A 19,510-nucleotide genomic window follows, 5' to 3' on the forward strand; every position below is an offset into this window, starting at 1 on the left:
GCCTTTACTTTATGAAATTTATCTTTAGCATTACATTTCATTCTACTTGTTTATGTTTATGCTATTTTTCTTTTATCCATTTGGACATTTTTATTCTTTTTATCTTAAAAATATTAATAAGGGTAAAACCTTAAAAAAACTTAATTGTTGACTTTGAACTATGGCTACTATCTCTTGCTTAAGGACTTGGACCTTTGGACCTAGAACTAGAACCTTGACTTGGAGCTTTTCATCTGATACCAATGTACTTGAGACCTTGGAACTTTATTTGTTGGTTGTTTGGTTTGTCTGGTTGTTTTGTCTGGATGCAGGTGTTATGATTGGTTTGAAACTTTGAAAGTTCATCTGATACAATTTCATCTGATGCAAGTTCATATGAGACAAGTTCAAGTTTTTATCTGATACATGCTTGATTGGATTGTTATTTTGAACTTATGACTTTGGTTATTCATCTTCTCAAGTGTTTAGGTTCATCTGAAGTTATGATTTGAAGTTAATCCAAAGGAAGGGAATCCTTGTGTTAATTTGTTTGAACTCTTCTTGGTTAGATCTTTCTATTCCTTAGCATTTACTTTGTGCATTAGGATAGTCCCTTCATCTCTTGCCCACCTTCTTAAATTTCAAAATCTTCTCCCTCTTTTTAAAATCTTCTTATTTTCAAACTTAAACTCTTTTGCAATTAACCTTGATTATGGCAAGTGATTGTCAAATCTTTTCTTGAATAAATGCTAAGAGACTTAAGCATATCAAAACTATTTCAAAAGTTAAAGGAGGAAATATTCAAAGTATCTCTTTCCTAAGGGACCCACTTGAGATTGTTCTCCTAACAAACACACAAACCTCACTCAAATCTTTTGTCATTTAGCTTTTCCTTTAAAAATACTTTCTTAAAGATTATACATGAGTAACCATCATAGCTGAGATGTAATTCTCTTAACCCCATGATATTGATTGATATGGTGTTGATTCTTTTCCACTTGAAAGAGCTAGTGGCATACTCGTTGATTTCTATCCAAGTTGAAGCCCTTCTTTCATTGTGATGCAATGATCCATCTGTTCTCGTGTTTATGTTTGATCAATTGAGTTTTCTCCTTTGAGATGACAAAATGTCTCTTCATTTAAAATCAATCAAAACAAATCTTCGTATTTTCCTTGTGAGCAGAACTACAAATGCTATGACTTCCCTATTGCACTTAAGGGGTATGTAGGCAGAAGATGGAACGTCTTTCCAAGCATAAATAAAAAACCCTAAAAAATTTCTTTTCTCATCCGATCAATCTTTTGCACACAACTCTTTATTTTAAAACAGATTTGTGAAAATGTTCCCATGGAGTACTATGGATGTGAGGGGTGTTAATACATTCCTCTTGCGTAACCAACGCCCGTACCCTTTTTCTCTTTGTTTATTAGTTTTGTTTTAAAACTTCTTTGGGTTTTATTCGCTCTTTTCCCATTCCTTTGGAAATAATAAAGATCGGTGGCGACTCTTTCTTTATTTGCGAGTTAAGTTAATCAATAGCTTAATCTCAATTTTCTCGTTGCTTTGGTTCATCTATTTTCGTTGAGTCCCTAAGTGTGTTAAACTTATTTTTGTTCATCTGTTTTATTATTATATATTATTGTGTGCTTTTATTGTTTGTCTGTTTTTGGGTGCTTGGTGATCTTTGTTGGCCCTAGTGGTAACGTCTCTTTCATTCAGTAAAGAGGACATGAGTTCAAGTCTCATTGTCTCCACGAATTTGAAACTTTTAATTTTTCCAAACTTAAAATAATAATAAATAAAATGCCAACGCGATATTTAAAATAATTAAAAAAAATAAAGGCTATGTTTTTTTAAAGGGAAAAATCAAAACTCCTTATATCGAAGGATATGAAATATTTAACCCAATAAAAAATTACGATTTTTTCTTTTTTACTTCAATTAAAAATGCAAATAAATAATAATGATTACTTTTATTTCATCTTATGTTGGATTTTCCAAATAAATGCCACTTTCCATTCAAATATCATGGAAAAATATACATCCATAAAAATATAAAAATAATATGGTTTAGATATATTTTAGGTTTAATGATGAATTGGATTTGATTGAATTTTTATATTAATAAATTTTTAATAAATTAATTGATTATCTTGATTCATGTATTTTCATTTAAATCCAAATTCATACATTTTGTCACTTTTATTATAATACTTTATCAATTTCACAAATATTATCAACTTTCTAAGTTCAACGACTAAGTAAAACACTATACATATAAAATGTGTATGCATTTTAATCATTTGGTCATCATACACATACTACTATCTAAATTACTTTGTTAAAAATATATGTCTCAAATTATAAGTCATTTTATATTATAAATGGTTTTTTTGTCTAATATACCCTTTCATTTTTATTTCTCTTTCTTCTTACAATTCTTTAATTTCGGTTTCCAACGTAACTATTGAAGGATATATTTATAAAGAAAAATGCTAAACTTACACTTATAAATGACACTACACCGTATTTTCATATCATTTCATGTACTTTTTGTGTGTAGGTATTCTAATGTCAAAATAACAAACCTCTTTTATTAAATCATACTTTTTTTTTTATTTTCTACTAAAATAATGATTGTATTTCTTAATTCCCGTGAAATGGCAAAAGCGTCTTATAATTTAGAACGGAGAGAATATATATTTTTTACCATCTCCACTCATAATAATAATAATAATAATAATTAAATAAATAATTAAATAAATAAATAATTAAATAAATAATTATTACTACATTATGAATGGAAAGGGACACTTAATTAATAAATTATTTGGTGAATCTTAAATAGAAAATTATTATTATTTATTTATATTTTTTATAAGAAGTAAAAGGAATAAAAAAGGAAAAATCACTATTATTATAATAATAATAATAATAATAATAAAATAAATAAATAAATTAATTATTATTACTATATTATGAATGTAAAGGGACACTTAATTAATAAATTATTTGGTGAATCTTAAACAGAAAATTATTATTATTTATCTATATTTTTTATAAGAAGTAAAAAAGAATAAGAAAGGAAAAGTTACTATTATTTGTAGAAATTTGTACGAAAAGGAAAAAAAGAAGAAAAGTGGAAAATCCCTATTATTTATTGAAATATGTATGAGAAGGAAAAAAAGAGGAAAAAGGAAAAATCCATATTATTTATTCAGTTTTTTTTAAATCTTTATTATTTTTTGAAATATGTATAAGAAAGAAAAAAAGAAGAAGAAAAAAAAGAGTTTAAAGGTAGTGCGTTGATAGTGTAAACTAACTTTATACATACAACCAATCAAAATCCTTATACTTGCCATATCATATTAATTTTTTTAAATTAAAATTATGTTTTAATTGAATACATGATTGTGATTGGTTGACAGGTGTAAAAATATTTTACACTGCCAGTGCATATCCTCTTTTCTCAAAAAATAATTATAATTTATTGAAATATGTATGAGAAGGAAAAAAAGATGAAAAAGAGATAATCTTTTAAATTAAATGTTAACTATTTTTGAAAATTTATTTGAGAGCAAATTAAAACATAGTGAAATATGCCAAAAAAAGAAAAACACTAAATACATAACGTCGCAAAATACGTCAATACAAGAACAAAACAAGACATGGTCATTACAAATAGCTCCCTATAGAACTCACATATGTACAATATCGATATAGTTTCATTGTTCCTCGGAGAAACAAAGATTATTCACTTCTATTTCGTTAACAATGGCAAACAAGGCCTTCGGCTGGGCTGCTACAGATACTTCTGGCGTTCTCTCTCCTTTCAGTTTTTCCAGAAGGTTCTTATCTTTTCATTCATTCATTCACCTCTTTATTCCATGCATTCATTACCTAATTATTATTATTTTTATTGTTATTATTATTCAGAGAAACAAATGATAAGGATGTGGCATTCAAAGTGTTGTATTGTGGGATATGTCACACAGATCTCCATATGGCAAAGAATGAATGGGGCATGACCTCCTATCCACTTGTTCCTGGGTAGGTTTTAATTATGTGTCAAATGTCGTGGTCGGAAAATGGCTTCTATAAGACGATGGTGATCTTTGTGTGAATTAATCATGACATTGAATATAATAATTTGATTTCATTTTTCACTATGAAAAAAATTTTAATCCTGAGTTTTGTAGTTATAAAGAATATTTTTCAAAAATTTGTACTTTCATATCTTGATTTTGAAAATACTGCATCTCAAAAGGTGAGATAACAACATTTTGCATTTGTAATGATGTTTTGCGGCTGTAACAATGTTTTGTCACAGTCGTAACTACTTTTTTATGTGTCATTTTTACTCTGCATTAAAATGGAAAATAATAGTCTCAACAATGGATAGAGATGATCATGCACTATAGATTATGGTTATTTCTATGTGAATTAATCATGACATTGCACTATACAATTTGATTCCATTTTTATTGCAAAATAAAATTTTTGTTAAAAATTTTGCAATTATAAAGAAAATTTTCAATGATACATACTTACATATTTTGATTATGAAAATATGTTATCCATAATGACATTTCATTGTCAAAACTGCTCTCCATTTGTGATTTTTTTTTACAATGGTGTTAGCACCTTCTGTTACATTTTAGTTACAGTTATTTTTCGTTTATGTTTTTTTAATGCTTATATACCATCAAGGTTTTAATAAACGGCCTCAGTTGCATTTCGGTCGCGTTGCGACTTTCGCCATTTTAGTTGATACAGGTGTTGTGTTGCAAATAAATAAGGTCGTGGTGTGAATTTCTCACAACATTGAACAAAATAGATTTCTTGAAAAAAGAGTAGGATTTCTATAAAAGCAATGTGATTTCATTTTTACATTAAAACAAAATTTTAGTTCAATATTTTGATTCCTTTAAAAGCGATTTAATTTGTACTTTCAGAATAATTTTTTGTCAATAACGGTGTGTAAATGGCTATAACGGTGTTTCGCGGGCGTATCATTGTTTTGTCACGGCTGTAACGGCGTTTCGTCTATGATTATTTTTCTCATCCTTAAAACGGTGAATAAAAGTATCGGACGGCTCCGATACTATTTTGTCACAGCCATATTCGCGGCCGCAGAGCATTTTTTAAAACCTTGTATACCATTACTTCAAAATGATTTATTCTTATATACCAAAATACAGGCATGAGATTGTTGGTGTTGTGACAAAAGTGGGAAGCAAAGTAGAAAAGTTCAAAGTTGGAGACAAAGTGGGTGTTGGCTTTGTGGTTGATTCATGCCGAGCTTGTGAAAACTGCGAGAAAAATCTTGAGAATTACTGCCCTAAATACACACCCACCAGTGGACCAACCACACCCGGTGGCTACTCCGACTCAATGGTTGCAGATGAGCGCTTTGTGGTTCGCATTCCTGATGAGTTACCTCTTGATTCTGCTGCACCTCTCCTTTGTGCTGGTATCACTGTCTATAGTCCTCTTAGATATTATGGACTAGACAAACCTGGGCAGAAAATAGGTGTTGTTGGACTTGGTGGACTCGGTCACATGGCTGTGAAATTCGCTAAAGCTTTTGGTGCTAATGTAACTGTAATTAGTACATCTCCAAACAAGGAAAAGGAAGCATTAGAACGCTTGGGAGCTGACTCATTTCTGATAAGCCGCGACCCCGAAAATTTGCAGGTATATATTCAAATTATATCATACTAAAAACTTAGCAACGGTAATAAATTAATTATAACTAATTATGATAACAATTTTATAGGCTGCAACAGGTACTTTAGATGGTATCATTGATACAGTTTCCGCGAATCATCCTGTCGTACCTTTGATTGGATTACTGAAGTCTCATGGAAAACTCGTAATGGTTGGTGCACCGGATAAGCCTTTGGAAATCCCTGTCTTTCCTTTACTTTTGGGTAAGCTAGCTAGAATATATGTATGTAAAAATTAATTTCGTAGAACTCTTGCTTGATTTGAAGCGATAACGTTTTGATGGTGGTAACATTGATTGGCAGGGAGAAAGTTGGTTGGTGGAAGTGCGATTGGAGGGTTGAAGGAGACTCAAGAGATGGTTGATTTTGCTGCTAAACATAATGTGAAACCTGAAGTTGAAATTGTTCCTGTGGATTACGTTAACACCGCATTTGAGCGACTCCTCAAAGCAGATGTCAAGTATCGATTTGTGATTGACATTGGAAACACTTTGAAACCAAGTTCTTAAATTTTGCAAGTGCTTAAAATTAGGACAGTTTCTAAATCACTGTCACAAATAATGTTTTGTTTTATGCAATTTTACCTTTTGTTTTTTTGTTTGGGTATACAAAGCTTTTAGACTATGAAGATCGAGCGTCTGTAGGCTCAAATGATAATGATTTAAACTTTGCACGATTCACATTTATGAGAATGAATAATATGTTTATGCAACGATGTTATAACATCAAGTTTTTAATTTTAATTTTCCATTTAATGTATTTGTCTCTGAATTATAGCATTGGCTTCCAAATGATAAGTATATTTTGATGCTTGTTTCATCACATGGTTTATTTTTATTTTATTAATCAAATTGTAAAATGAAACTCATGTAGTGGACAATGATCTACGACATGATAGGAGGAAGTGTGGTTGAAGATAACACTTCTCCATAGAGATGGAAAGTATTTATAAGTACTCCAACAATCAAATCATTTGCATGAGAATATCACTTGATCCCCCACTCTTCGCCAGTTTTTGGCGGTGATGTTTCCAAGACCATACAACATATGTTGAAGAAATTTTCAAAATATTAAATTTTCAAAATATTAAATGATAACGGTTTAATTTATTTAATGACACTATGCCAAATTTGTCTTTTAGCAGCACCCCTACTAAAGCGCTTTTAGTAAAAAACGCTGGTATAGGTTTCCCTTAAAACAAAATAAAAAAACACGCAAAAAAGCGCTCTTAAAGGGGGGGGGATACGAAAGCGCTTTCAAAAAGCGCTCTTATAGGGGGGTACGAAAGCGCTTTCAAAAAGCGCTCTTATAGGGTGGGGTACGAAAGTGCTTCTCAAAAGCGCTCTTATAGGGGTGGTTATGAAAGCGCTTTTGAAAGCGCTCTTATAGGGGGTTGTCTACGAAAACGCTTTTGGGATAAAAGCGCTGGTATAGTGGGTATATATGAAAGCGCTTTTATAAAGCGCTCTGGTTGCCTTAATTTAATTAAAATTGAAATTAATAAACTGAAATTAGTTTTGCCTCTCGTCACTTTCTCTTCTCCACTGTTGTCTTCCCTCTTTCTCTCAACGAAAATCCAATCTCTGCAAATTAAAGAACCCTAGCCCCCTTGTTATAACCTCCACGAAAATCCTCCATTCAACTTACGAAAGAACCCTAGCCCCATTTTTGTAACCCTAATTTCTTCTGAATTGGAAAATTGCAACTCGTACAGAAATCTCACCTTGCTCGATTTCGCTTCGTGGAGTTCAAAGAGGGAAACCGCGGCGACTACAAGTCCTCTCACCAACAACAACTTTGAGTTCATTCTGAGGTAAATCTTCTCTCATCTTTTCACTATTTTCGCTTTGATTGTTTAAGTTGGTGCTGCTCTGCATGTTTGTTTTCATGTTTGTTCAGATTGTTTAATTTGGTGCTGCTCTGTATGTTTGAATTCATGTTTGCTCAGATTGTTTAACAATAACCAGAACATTTTCTTACTTGATAGGGGGTTAGCTGCAAAAGAACAAACCATTACCATGAATTTGTTTCTATACTTCAAACTCCTTGCACTCCTTGAGCTTTATATATGTTATGAATTCCATTGCAGCAGATTCTTTAATTAGTTTTTTCAATGCTAATAATTTGAGTGAAATCATATCTCATGAAAAATATTATGATTCGACATTAAAATGATGCTGTTAAAATGATGAGTACATTAACATATGGATTTACTATATGTATATTGTAACCTGTAAATGTTTTTTTTAATCTATGAGCCATGGTTCTTAATCTAGCTATGCAACTACTCAAAGTCAGATCTCACCTTCTTTGATAACAAAGTAATTAGTGATTAAATCTCAAAGTCCTTCTTTCTTTTAAAGGCTGATTGAACCCAATAACAGTAGCTTATGAAGTTCTTTGGTTGCAGTAGTTAAATAAAGCGTATTATGATTGCCAGTGAAAAGGCATAATCATTCAACAATTAATTTTGTTAGGTGACTCATCTAATCGGAATTCATCCTTATACTGAGTTCTTGGATCTGAGTTGAGATCGTTCAAAATCATCATAAAACTTATGATAGATTATATGTATTATAACATGATATTATAACACAAAATTTATCTTATGGAGAAAGAAAATTTGGAAAGTGATAATAGACTAGATGGAAAAGTATGAGTCCTCTAATTACTATCCTTGTCCCAAAAACTAAAAGTAACATCAGATCAGATAATCCAATACTAATGTTAATTAACATTAACTAATACTTCCTTTTTTTTAAAATATAAAGTTAAAGTGGGTCTCATTTCTTAAATCATGATTACTCTATTCATTTTCGTATATTTAAAACTTGAAAATGTATTTGATCGAAATATGAATTAAATATAAAGTTAATTGATTCAAAGGTGGTTGGAATTGATCTCATATTTTGAAGTGGAATTAAGTCATATTTTGTATTGATATTATTTGATTTTGATTCTAAAGACATCGTTGAGCTTTGATATTTGAATATGCATGATTTTGGTTGATCGATAGATCTTTTGGCTATGGTTGAGTTTACTTTCTTTCATCTTAAACTTGTTTGAAGTGAATCTTGAGAGCCAATTTATACATATATCATGGTTGTCCGGGATGTTGGTTTAGGGATTTAGAACTTGTTTTGAACCCAATTTCTCATGGTACAATGTGACTTCTTGCATCTTGTTTCATTTTTGGTTTGAAAATTGTGTTAGTTTGTGAGTTTACTTGAATTTGAATGCATTTGACATAATGATACAATGCTGATTTTTTTAAGCTATGGATTATGGCCTCATTTTTATACTCTTCAATTAAGTTTTTTATTTTATATTTTTTAGGAATATATTTGCTAGATAGGGGTTACTTGTGAAGAGTGAAAGTTTGATCTCATTCAAGAATCTTACATTGTGTGGGTCTAGAAGTTGCTTACTACTATACAGGTAATTAATTGTTCTCTCTCGCCAAAGTAATATGTTGCGTTTTATTGCTTCTGATTCAGTCCGTGTATCCTTTGCGTTTTGACAGAAACGCATTATACCGTTTTGTTCCTTAATAATTAGTTGTTTTTGTTTAGCTTAATTAATTAAGACATGAGTGTAATACTCATTATTCCGACATGTGGAATATTCTCTGATTTTTAAGTGATGAACTTACTAACTTTGTAACTTTTAGATTATATTAAGTAATACTCATTATTCCGACATGTGGAATATTCTTGATGTCAATAATATTAAGTGATGAACTTACTAACTTTGTGTATTGAATTCGCCATAGGGGTTACTTGTGAAGAGTGAAAGTTTGACCGTTTTTGTTTAGCTTAATTAAGACATGGATAAGACATGGATGAATTCAAACCGATTGTCGAAAGAATACGAGAAAGGGGTTAGGGAATTCGTTAAGTATGCGGTTGCGCACTTCGAAGACCCGATTCGAATGACGTGTCCTTGCTTGGGTTGCTGTTATGGGGATAAGGTTGACGGGAAACAGATGGCATCGCATTTACTACGGTTTGGAATTGATAGAAGTTATACAGTTTGGAGTTTGCATGGTGAAAAAAGTAACAGGAATGTTGAGTCGAGGTGTAATACGAAGTATTCTTCAAACGACGATTGCACAGACACATACGATTACGATCGAGTCGAAGAAATTGCAGAAGCGCTTGAAGAAGATCTTGAGGATTGTCCCAAAATGTTCGAGAGGTTGGTAAGCGATGTAGAGAAACCGTTGTATGATGGTTGTTCAAAATTCACAAGATTGTCTGCAGTGTTAAAGTTGTACAACTTAAAGGCGGACAACAGATGGTCGGATAAAAGTTTCACAGAGTTATTAGCTCTTATGAAAGATATGCTACCAAAGGATAATGTTCTTCCAAATCGAACGTATGAAGCCAAAAAGATGTTGTCCTCTATTGGCATGAGCTATGATAAGATACATGCATGTCCAAACAATTGCGTTTTGTTTCGAAACGAGTATGCAGCGTTGAATGAGTGTCCTAAATGCGGTGCCCCTCGATATAAGAAAAAGTTGTCTCCGGCAAAAGTCTTATGGTATTTTCCTATAATTCCGAGATTTAGACGCATGTATCATAGTGAGACCGATTCAAGACACTTGACTTGGCATGCAGATGAAAGAATTATTGATGGAAAGTTGCGACATCTGGAAGACTCACCACAGTGGATGAAAGTTAATAGTGAATATCCTGAATTTGGAAAAGAAGCAAGAAACCTTCGCTTGTCATTGTCTACTGATGGAATGAACCCGCATGGTATTCAAAGTATCTCGCATAGCACATGGCCTGTGATTCTTATGATTTATAACCTACCTCCGTGGCTATGTATGAAGCGTAAGTACATGATGTTATCTATGCTAATTTCTGGGCCTAAACAACCAGGGAATGACATAGACGTATACTTGGCACCCTTAATCGAAGATTTAAAGTTTTTGTGGGAGAATGGTGTGGAGGTTTACGATGGGTATAGGAAAGAAAGTTTCAACTTGAGGGCCATGTTGTTTGGAACAATTAATGATTTTCCAGCATACGGAAATCTATCCGGGTACAGCAATAAAGGTCAAAAAGCGTGTCCTGTTTGTGAAGATGAAACCGATACGACACGATTGGAGCTTTGTCAGAAGAATGTCTTTCTCGGGCATCGTAGATTCTTAAATTCTAATCATCACTACCGTGGGTGGAGAAAAGCATTCAATGGAAAGGCCGAACATCGTACAGCCCCGCCTTTTTTGTCAGGTGATCAAATTTTTGAAAAGGTGAAAGATGTGAGCACTCAGTTTGGCAAGCCTTTTGCACATTCACTTGTCAAGGGTGGGTGGAAGAAGAAGTCAATTTTATTTGAACTTCCATATTGGAAGTCGTTGTACGTAAGACATTTCCTGGATGTTATGCATATTGAAAAAAATGTATTTGACAGCGTTATAGGTACGTTACTCAATATACAAGGAAAGTCTAAGGATGGCGTTAACATAAGGAATGACATGGTAAACATGGGGATGAGAACTGAATTGGGACCCGTGACGAAAGGAAGACGAACATATCTGCCACCTGCTGTTTACACTCTATCTAGAAAGGAGAAGAAAACATTGTGTAAGTTCCTCAGTGAAGTTAAAGTTCCAGAAGGCTACTCTTCAGATATTAGAAGACTTGTGTCCATGAAAGACCTCAAGTTAAAGAGTTTGAAGACGCATGATTGCCATGTTATAATGGAACATTTTTTACCAATAGGTATACGTTCTATTCCGCTAGAAAAAGTAAGAAGCGCAATAACTAAGCTGTGTTTTTTCTTCAGGTCAATTTGCAGTAAGGTGATCGATCCCGCGATCTTACCAACATTGCAAAAAGAGATAGTTGTTACTTTATGTGATCTTGAAATGTATTTTCCTCCCTCGTTTTTTGACATAATGGTTCATCTAGTCGTTCATCTTGTGAAAGAGACACAACTATGTAGACCAGCTTATATGAGATGGATGTACCCTGCTGAACGTTATATGAAAATATTAAAAGGGTACGTGAAAAACAGAAGTCGACCGGAGGGTTGTATTGCCGAACGATACGTTGTTGAAGAAGCGGTTGAGTTTTGTACTGAATATCTGTCAAATGTTCAATCAATTGGACTCCCCAAATCTCATATTGTCGAAAAAAAAGAAGGAAAAAGGCTAATTGGAAATAAAGTTGTGACAGTATCAATGGTCGAACGGGATCAAGCGCACTTGTATGTTCTGCACAATGAGATTGAGGTTGAGCCGTATGTTGAAATGCACAAGGTTGTTCTCCGAGATTTAAATCCGAATAGAAATGAGAACTGGATAGTACGAGAGCACAATCAAAGTTTCATACCGTGGTTTAGGGAACAGATTTATTCAAAGTATCGTTCAGATCCTGCTTCAGTAACAGAAAGGTTGAGATGTTTAGCCTATGGTCCAAGTATAATTGTGTTTTCTTATAGCGCATACGCAATTAATGGATACACATTTTATACCAAAGAACAGGATGATAAAAGTACTATGCAAAATAGTGGTGTTACCTTGGTAGCTGAAGCAATGCACATATCAAGTGCGAATGACTTAAATCCGAAATTTGCAAATTTGTCATATTTTGGGGTTATCGAGCGCATTTTGGTGTTTGATTACGCAAAGTTTCAGATTCCTGTATTTGGTTGCAAGTGGGTTGAAAATAATAGTGGCATACAAATGGATAAGTCGGGATTTTCGCAAGTGGATCTCAACAGGGTGGGGTACAAAGATGAGCCTTTCATTCTAGCCTCTCAAGCTAAACAAGTGTTCTATGTCAATGATTCGGCAAGTACGAAATGGTCTATAGTGCTTTTATCAAACAAAATAGTTGATGAAAACATTGGAGATCAAGGTGATATTGGTGTTGGCATTGAATCTTGTACAAGAAACGATCAACATGAGAACGAATCTTGTACTAGAAATGATCATAATGAGGGTATTTGGATCAATCCAACCGTCCGCGTTGTTAAGAGACGCGTAGCACACAATCCTACCAAGAAAAGAAAAAGACGTTAGTGAAAAAGGTAATAGTATACATATTCCGACTAATGTTATATATTCAATTTGTATAGTTTTTTCAATTTGTATTCCGATTGTTACAATACTTATTCAATTTTGGTGCATATTTTCGTTTTGTACATAACTTTTGAACCATGTATCCGTTTGTCGACTTCTTTACATGTAACTATACTATTTTGACAATTCCGGAGCTGCTCATTCACTTATCTTTACATTTCGGGACAGTTTTTTTATCGGTTTTGGTTCTGCCCGTGATCAAAAGTCGGGCTTAGGGTCTGAATTTTGGAAAATCGACTTCATTTTTGAGTCCGTGAGGACGTTTTACCATAGCCATGTAAATTTCGTTCAATTCCGACAACTTTCTTTTTTTGTTGCTTATTCTGATTTCACCGATTTCGATTCCGATTTACTTGTACATGCATGGTTTGACTTCCATTTGACTTGTATAGATTGTTAGCTTATTAATAGTGTACTAATGTGCTTTAGTTTGTTTTATACAGGTTCAATGGCTAGTAATCAAGAAAACCCACAGGAGAACCCACAAGAAAACCCACAAGAGAACCCACAAGAAAACTCACAAGATATAGATGCTCCGGATACATCATCAAAAGAAGTTGCACGAGGTGTGTCCCTTATGAAGGGAATCATTCGACATAGAGACCAAGGATTGATATATAATTTGGAATGGAATTCTGATAACCAACCAATTGGTCCTAATTCTGCAAAGTTAACAAGCTATATTGGTACACTTGTTTGTTTGCATATTCCAGTATCCGTAGCTAAATGGAATCTGAAAAGCAAAGAGTTGGACGTGAAAAAAGACATGATTTGGGACGAGCTTAAGGTATCATATATGGTTGTTGTTATTATCTTGACGATAATTTGATTAAATTACTTATACTAACACACTCTATGCGTATGTTTGTTTGCAGAGGTCTTTTACCATACCAGATGAGCGTAAACGCTTCTGTCATACCCTAAAATTTGCCCAACACACTTGTTCATTTTTCAGCCCATCTGATCTTCAAATGCTCAAAGATACATACTGTACACTCTCCTAAACAACAACCCTCAAACTAGGGTTCTGATCTCTTTAAAGTAAAATCAAGTTACAAGGCCTCAAATGGAACACATGGTCTCTCATATGCCTCAAAGGATACTCATGCCAAGTTTCAAACTCTGATTCACAAGATTGATCAATCAAATAGTCACCAGTCGACTAGTTTGACCTAACAGTCAACTATGGTCAAAGCACAGTCAAAACTTCTGATTTTTTGTCAACATCAACATCCTAATGTTAGATCTATCATTTGATCAAGGGTTGATCATGATTCATCAAGAAAAGGTCAAAAATCCACAAAAGTACAAAGTTGCTAAATTAGGGTTTTTAGGTAAGAGTCAACCGAACTTTGACCAGCCATAACTCTCTCATACTTTCTCAGAAATTTCTCAACCAAAGCTCATTCTCAATGAAATTTGATTCTCTACAACTTTGATGTTGGGCCCAAGGTCAAGAAATGCTTCCGCATAAGAGATATGAGCCAATGCATTACAGGTCCTTCTAGGAGCTCGCAAAAAGCAGTTTTTTGTCAGGAGCCATATCATCAAGATAAAATCCTCAAATTGAAAAAAGCTTCCAAAGTGGCTTGTAGAGAACATATTGGGCTTTCCAAAAAGCCCTAGATCATCTCCATATGATAAATATTGAGAGAGTTATGGTTTGCGCAAGTTGGGCGATTTTGACAAATTACACCTAAGGCAAAATGGAGAATTTTGGTACTTTGATTCCTTGGGCCTAAATTGTGGATTCTAAATATGATTTTAAGCTACATAGGGACCCATAAAATTATTCACATAATTTTGTGCTATTTATTTGCTTTTATTTGAATTTTTATTCACTTAAATACCAAATAAATTAAATAAAACAACAAAATAGGTGAAATAAATTATGAGTTTTTATTTTAGTCATATGGAGGCCCAAATAAAGTCTAGAAAACGTGGCATATCAATTGGAAGGGTAATTGAACCAAAGTAGAAAGATTTGGACATATTTCCAATCAAATCTTTTCCAAATTTCCTCTTGCCAATCAAGCCTTTTAATTCAGATATTTACCCTAGTTCTGACCAATATAAATACAAAAGACCATCAGCATTGGTGGGAGGACGAAATTGGAGGTGGAGCATAAGGGTTTCCAAGTTGTAAAAAACAACAAGAACTAGGGCAAACGGGAATTCCTTGTTTCAGACCAATCCAAGGACCAACAACCATCCTAATCATCTCCTGAGTAATTATAAAGAAGGTGCAGGTTCTGCTACAAAATATTTCATAGCAGTTCCGTGGCTACATGGTAGCAAAATCATGGCTGAAGCTTTGTTCCAAGTGGAGAAGATGATGAATAGGAGCGCTGACTCCTTGATCACACACGGCGTTGCGTGATTGGGCAGTCAACAAGTCCAGACTTCTCTCCAATTCTTATTGGCCCACGCACAATGATAGGGCCCCACGCGCACTAATTCTATTGACCTTTTGTTTTTTTATATATATTTTTATTGTCATATTACTAACAGCCAGGAATAATGGCACAGATGGCCATGCGTTTGTGTGTTAAACCCAAAGGAAGCTGGTTCGATCCTTCCTTGCCACAATTAATTTTGTGAATTTGGATGCCTCCAGATTCCATACACGTAGCCCAGAGAAGTCCACGCTGCACCACCACGCCATCACCGTTAGATTTTCCAGCAAGCAGATCTAACACTCCCCAGTTTGCAGGACCACCATAGACCTTCACAAGCTCACCACACAAGATCATAGCAGCTAAGCTTTCTAACTTTATTTATTTATTTTTATTTAATTACATATTTCCTCTTTTATTTATTTATTTATTCTTTTCAAAAGGAAAACTTATTTTATCTAAACCTATTTATTTATAAGATTATATTTTCACAACCTTTTAATTTATTTAATCGACATTTCGACTTTTCATATAATATTAACATTATTTATATTAATTAAAAATTAGGGTTATTTAGTCACTTAGATATTCATTAATTTTATATCAATCCTTTTAGGGTTTGCTCAACCACATTTACCTGCCTTTTAGGGATAAAATAGGGTTTGTACCCATAGCTAACGAATCTTAAATGCACTAACACTTCTCTTCTTCATGTCAAACTTTTAGGGTTAATCAGAAATCTTTCAACTACGCGCCATGCCAATCAAGAAGCTAAGTTTTTAATTCTTTTCCTACTTAAATATTATTTTACTTTTATTTTTGCCTCGAAGCCTCGAATAGTCAAAGGATTCCTCATACACTCACCCTATTATTTTTCTTTAAATTTTCAGGGGATCGAAGGTTCGAGGAAGAGCAAAGGCTCAAGATAAATTGAATTAATTATTTATCTTTTTTATTTATTTTCTGGTTTAATTCCCCCATCCCGGCAGGTGTTTATTGTAATAGCGTAGGAATTTATTTTCTGCCTTTAATTTCTGCAAATTTAAACTGCGTGGTTAGTAATCTTAGGGAATGCAAGCCTTTAACAGAATTAGGATAACTAATTATAAGATAAATAACTGAATTGAACCACATGATTGTGCACCCACACACCTTTAGGGTAACCCTTCTTGTTGCCTGTTGCCTTCTTGTTGCCTTGTTGCCTCTAAGGATATTAAATAGTCAAAGTCCCTCGATTCCGAGGATACCTAAAGCAAGGTTGCCTTAAAGAATAAAAATCATCTAGTCCCTCGATGTTGCCTCGGAAAAATAAAGATGATTGTCCAACTGCTAAGGTATTCTCGCATGATGCCTAAAAAGATTAATGACTATTCTATCCTTCCCTTAGACTACCTGCCCTCTTTATGGCATGGGACAGTCTTATGGTGAACGATAACTCGATGACCCTTCAACATCCAATTGAAAGACTTCCTGCCCTCTCATGGTATGGATAGATCCTTTCGCCCGAAAAGCTAAAAGAACGATTTTTCAAACTTAGGGTAGTTGCTACTAATTGCTTGCTCTAAGTTCAAAACTCTTTTCCCACTCTTTTCAAATTCAAAAAGACTACGCTTATTTACAAGCTAAAGTTCTTCTTCGAAAATCTTTTCAAACAATTCAAACATTTTGAAAACAAAGTGAGCTAAGCAATTAAGAGCCCATGGAAAACCATGGATGCAAAGGGTGCCTTACACCTTCCCTTTGTATAACTTACCCCCCGAACTCAGTCTTTTTAAAAGGTCTTTTCCTGTTCTTTTAGCCTTTCCCAATTGGATAAAATAAAAGTCGGTGGCGACTCTTGCTATCCGCACATTTCAAATAAAGTCAGTTCACCGTATTACAGAACTGGCGACTCTGCTGGGGATGCTTTCGAATAAAAGAGGGGTTACCTTAGAGCTAGGATCACTTTAAATTTGTTTGACTTGTTTGCTTTATCTTTAAAGGCTGTTTTGGGTATTCTGCTGTGTGAAAGATCCTACACCCGGATCTAGTGTACCTTAGGTATGTGGCATGAGACCAGGGAGGCTGTACGACATGTATCGTTATGGTTGAACTGGTGGCCACCGTTAGTGCGACGCTTTGGTTTGTCCTGATGGCCCTTGAATATGATCGAGGAGACATTTGGCTACCGCGTGGTGTCACAAGCACTAATTCGCCCTTAGAACCTTAGTTGAACTTGACTTTGGCCTATAGGAAGTAGCGAGATAGCTGGCTTTGGATTCCTGACTAAAGTCGGTTGATACTCGATGATACACTCATTGAGATTGGACTCTAGGGATGCTTTTGGCTGGCCGATCGAGTGCCATGTTGAGACAATGCCCGCGAGAAAGATCAGGGATATGAGCACCATAGAACCCGGTTACTATTCTAGGACAGGTTGAACCAACTTAACTTCAGTGGGGAGGGTACTTACCTACGAACTTCACGCAAGCCTTTAAACCTAAGGACACTTGTGTGACTTGTCTGTGCTTGCTACTAACCCTTTGGTTTTCTTGCAGGTTTTTTCTTGTGGGACTCACTCGTCCTAACCATCTCACGCTTTGCCTGATGCATTGCATAACATCATGACATCATGAAATCATTAGCATAACATGATTTAACTAACCCTTTCAAGGATCTTAGGAATTTAGGGCGCACAATTTCAGGTGCTCTTATCAAGGACTGGACTCTTATCTAGGGGCAAGAGGCTTTACTTTCCTCTCGCCACAGGCCTTCCATTTCAGAGACGCGGTACCTATCAAGGGGCAAGAGGATTTATTTTCCTCTAGCCATGTACCTTCAAATTCAGAAGTTTCCGAATCAGAGGCGATGACCCACTCGATATGGTGAGCTTGATTCGTAAAGAAGGACGTGCCAAGACGAAAGTCAAAATTCTTCAGATGAAGCTGTGACAGATTCAATGTCTAAATGTCGCAAACTAAATGTCCTATTGATCCTTGAAAACATTGCATTCGCATTCATAACATCGCATAACAGGTTTTGTTATGATAGGTTTCTCATCCTTCCTCGCTGTTTATTTCAGCAACATGGATCTTGAGCAATCAGTCAAAGACCTTCAAGCTCAGAATGCCCAGTTCCAAGATCTGATCCTGAACTTGTCCAAGGGGCAAGATGAAGGGTAAGAAGAAGGGTAAGAAGACTCTGGGCAAAAAGCATAGACCAATCTTACAACTCAGGGATGCCGAAGCCTCTGAAGACAGTGACAAAGATGAGCAAGGTGGTGATGCTAGTATCAAAACTGACGCAAAAAGTAACCATGATTCTGCCAAGCCTTCTGAAGAAGAAGAGGACTATCACCATGAGGATGAACATCCTGATGACAAATACAAGTTGCTGGAGGAACGTATGAAAGCCATGGAAATTCAGAAGGTACCTGGACTGGATTTTGAGGAACTAGGACTCATCTTTGGAGTTGTCATCCCTCCGAAATTCAAGATTCCAACTTTTGCGAAATACGATGGAGTCTCTTGTCCTAAATTGCACTTGAGATCTTATGTAAGGAAGATTCAACCTCATACCGCTGATAAGAAGCTATGGATCCACTTTTTCCAAGAGAGCTTATCTGGAACTCAACTCGAATGGTACTATCAACTGGAAAGTACCAACATCCGTACCTGGGAGGATTTGGTTGTTGCTTTCTACCAGCAATACGAATATAACTCTAACCTTGCACCGATTCGCGTGCAACTACAAAGCATGTCTATGGGATCCAAGGAAAGTTTCAAGGAGTATGCTCAAAAATGGAGAGATCTAGCCGGAAGAGTCAAACCTCCCTTGGCTGACAGAGAGTTGGTAGATATGTTTATGAATACACTGACTGGCCCCTTCTATAGTCATTTGCTGGGAAGTTCATCGTCTGGATTCACTGAGCTTATACTGATTGGGGAACGTGTCGAGAATGGCATCCGAAGTGGTAAGATTCAAGCTACTACATCCTCCTGTGTTGCAAAGAAACCTTTCAATGGGAGGTCAGATTCAAACGATAACCATGGCCAATCTGTTGGGGCAGTTCTGATCTCCACACCGGCACCTCAGAAAAGTCGTCAAAACACGCAAGACACGCCTAGGCGTCAGTTCACAGAGATCAATATGTCACTAGCTCAAGCATTACAACACCTGTTGAAGTTAGAGTTAATCACTCTAAAGGATCCCCCTAAGAATCCTAGTACTTCTGCTCGTAGCTATAATCCCAAAGTGAGGCGTGCATATCACTCCGATAGTCCTGGTCATGATACGAATAGCTGCTGGACATTGAAGAACAAAATCC

At 34.9% G+C, this 19,510-nt stretch overlaps 1 protein-coding gene across 1 annotated transcript; it reads left to right on the top strand.

The window, feature by feature from the left end:
• The first annotated feature begins 3,676 nt into the window (after positions 1 to 3,676).
• LOC131650206 (probable mannitol dehydrogenase) lies at positions 3,677 to 6,419 on the top strand. The gene is made up of 5 exons (XM_058919924.1): positions 3,677 to 3,828; positions 3,917 to 4,030; positions 5,182 to 5,677; positions 5,760 to 5,913; positions 6,013 to 6,419. Exons 1-5 carry the CDS (start codon positions 3,755 to 3,757, stop codon positions 6,216 to 6,218), a joined length of 1,044 nt encoding a protein of 347 aa, XP_058775907.1. The 5' UTR covers positions 3,677 to 3,754; the 3' UTR covers positions 6,219 to 6,419.
• The last annotated feature ends 13,091 nt before the right edge of the window (positions 6,420 to 19,510 follow it).

The sequence above is a fragment of the Vicia villosa genome, linkage group LG2 (genome assembly GCF_029867415.1).
Source record: "Vicia villosa cultivar HV-30 ecotype Madison, WI linkage group LG2, Vvil1.0, whole genome shotgun sequence".
NCBI lineage: Eukaryota > Viridiplantae > Streptophyta > Magnoliopsida > Fabales > Fabaceae > Vicia > Vicia villosa.

Coding starts and splice junctions, on each gene's coding strand:
- LOC131650206 (XM_058919924.1), top strand. CDS start 3,755: ATGGCAAACAAGGCCTTCGGCTGGGCTGCTACAGATACTTCTGGCGTT. Junction 4,031..5,181: donor TCCTATCCACTTGTTCCTGG/GTAGGTTTTAAT, acceptor ACCAAAATACAG/GCATGAGATTGTTGGTGTTG. Junction 5,914..6,012: donor TGTCTTTCCTTTACTTTTGG/GTAAGCTAGCTA, acceptor ATTGATTGGCAG/GGAGAAAGTTGGTTGGTGGA.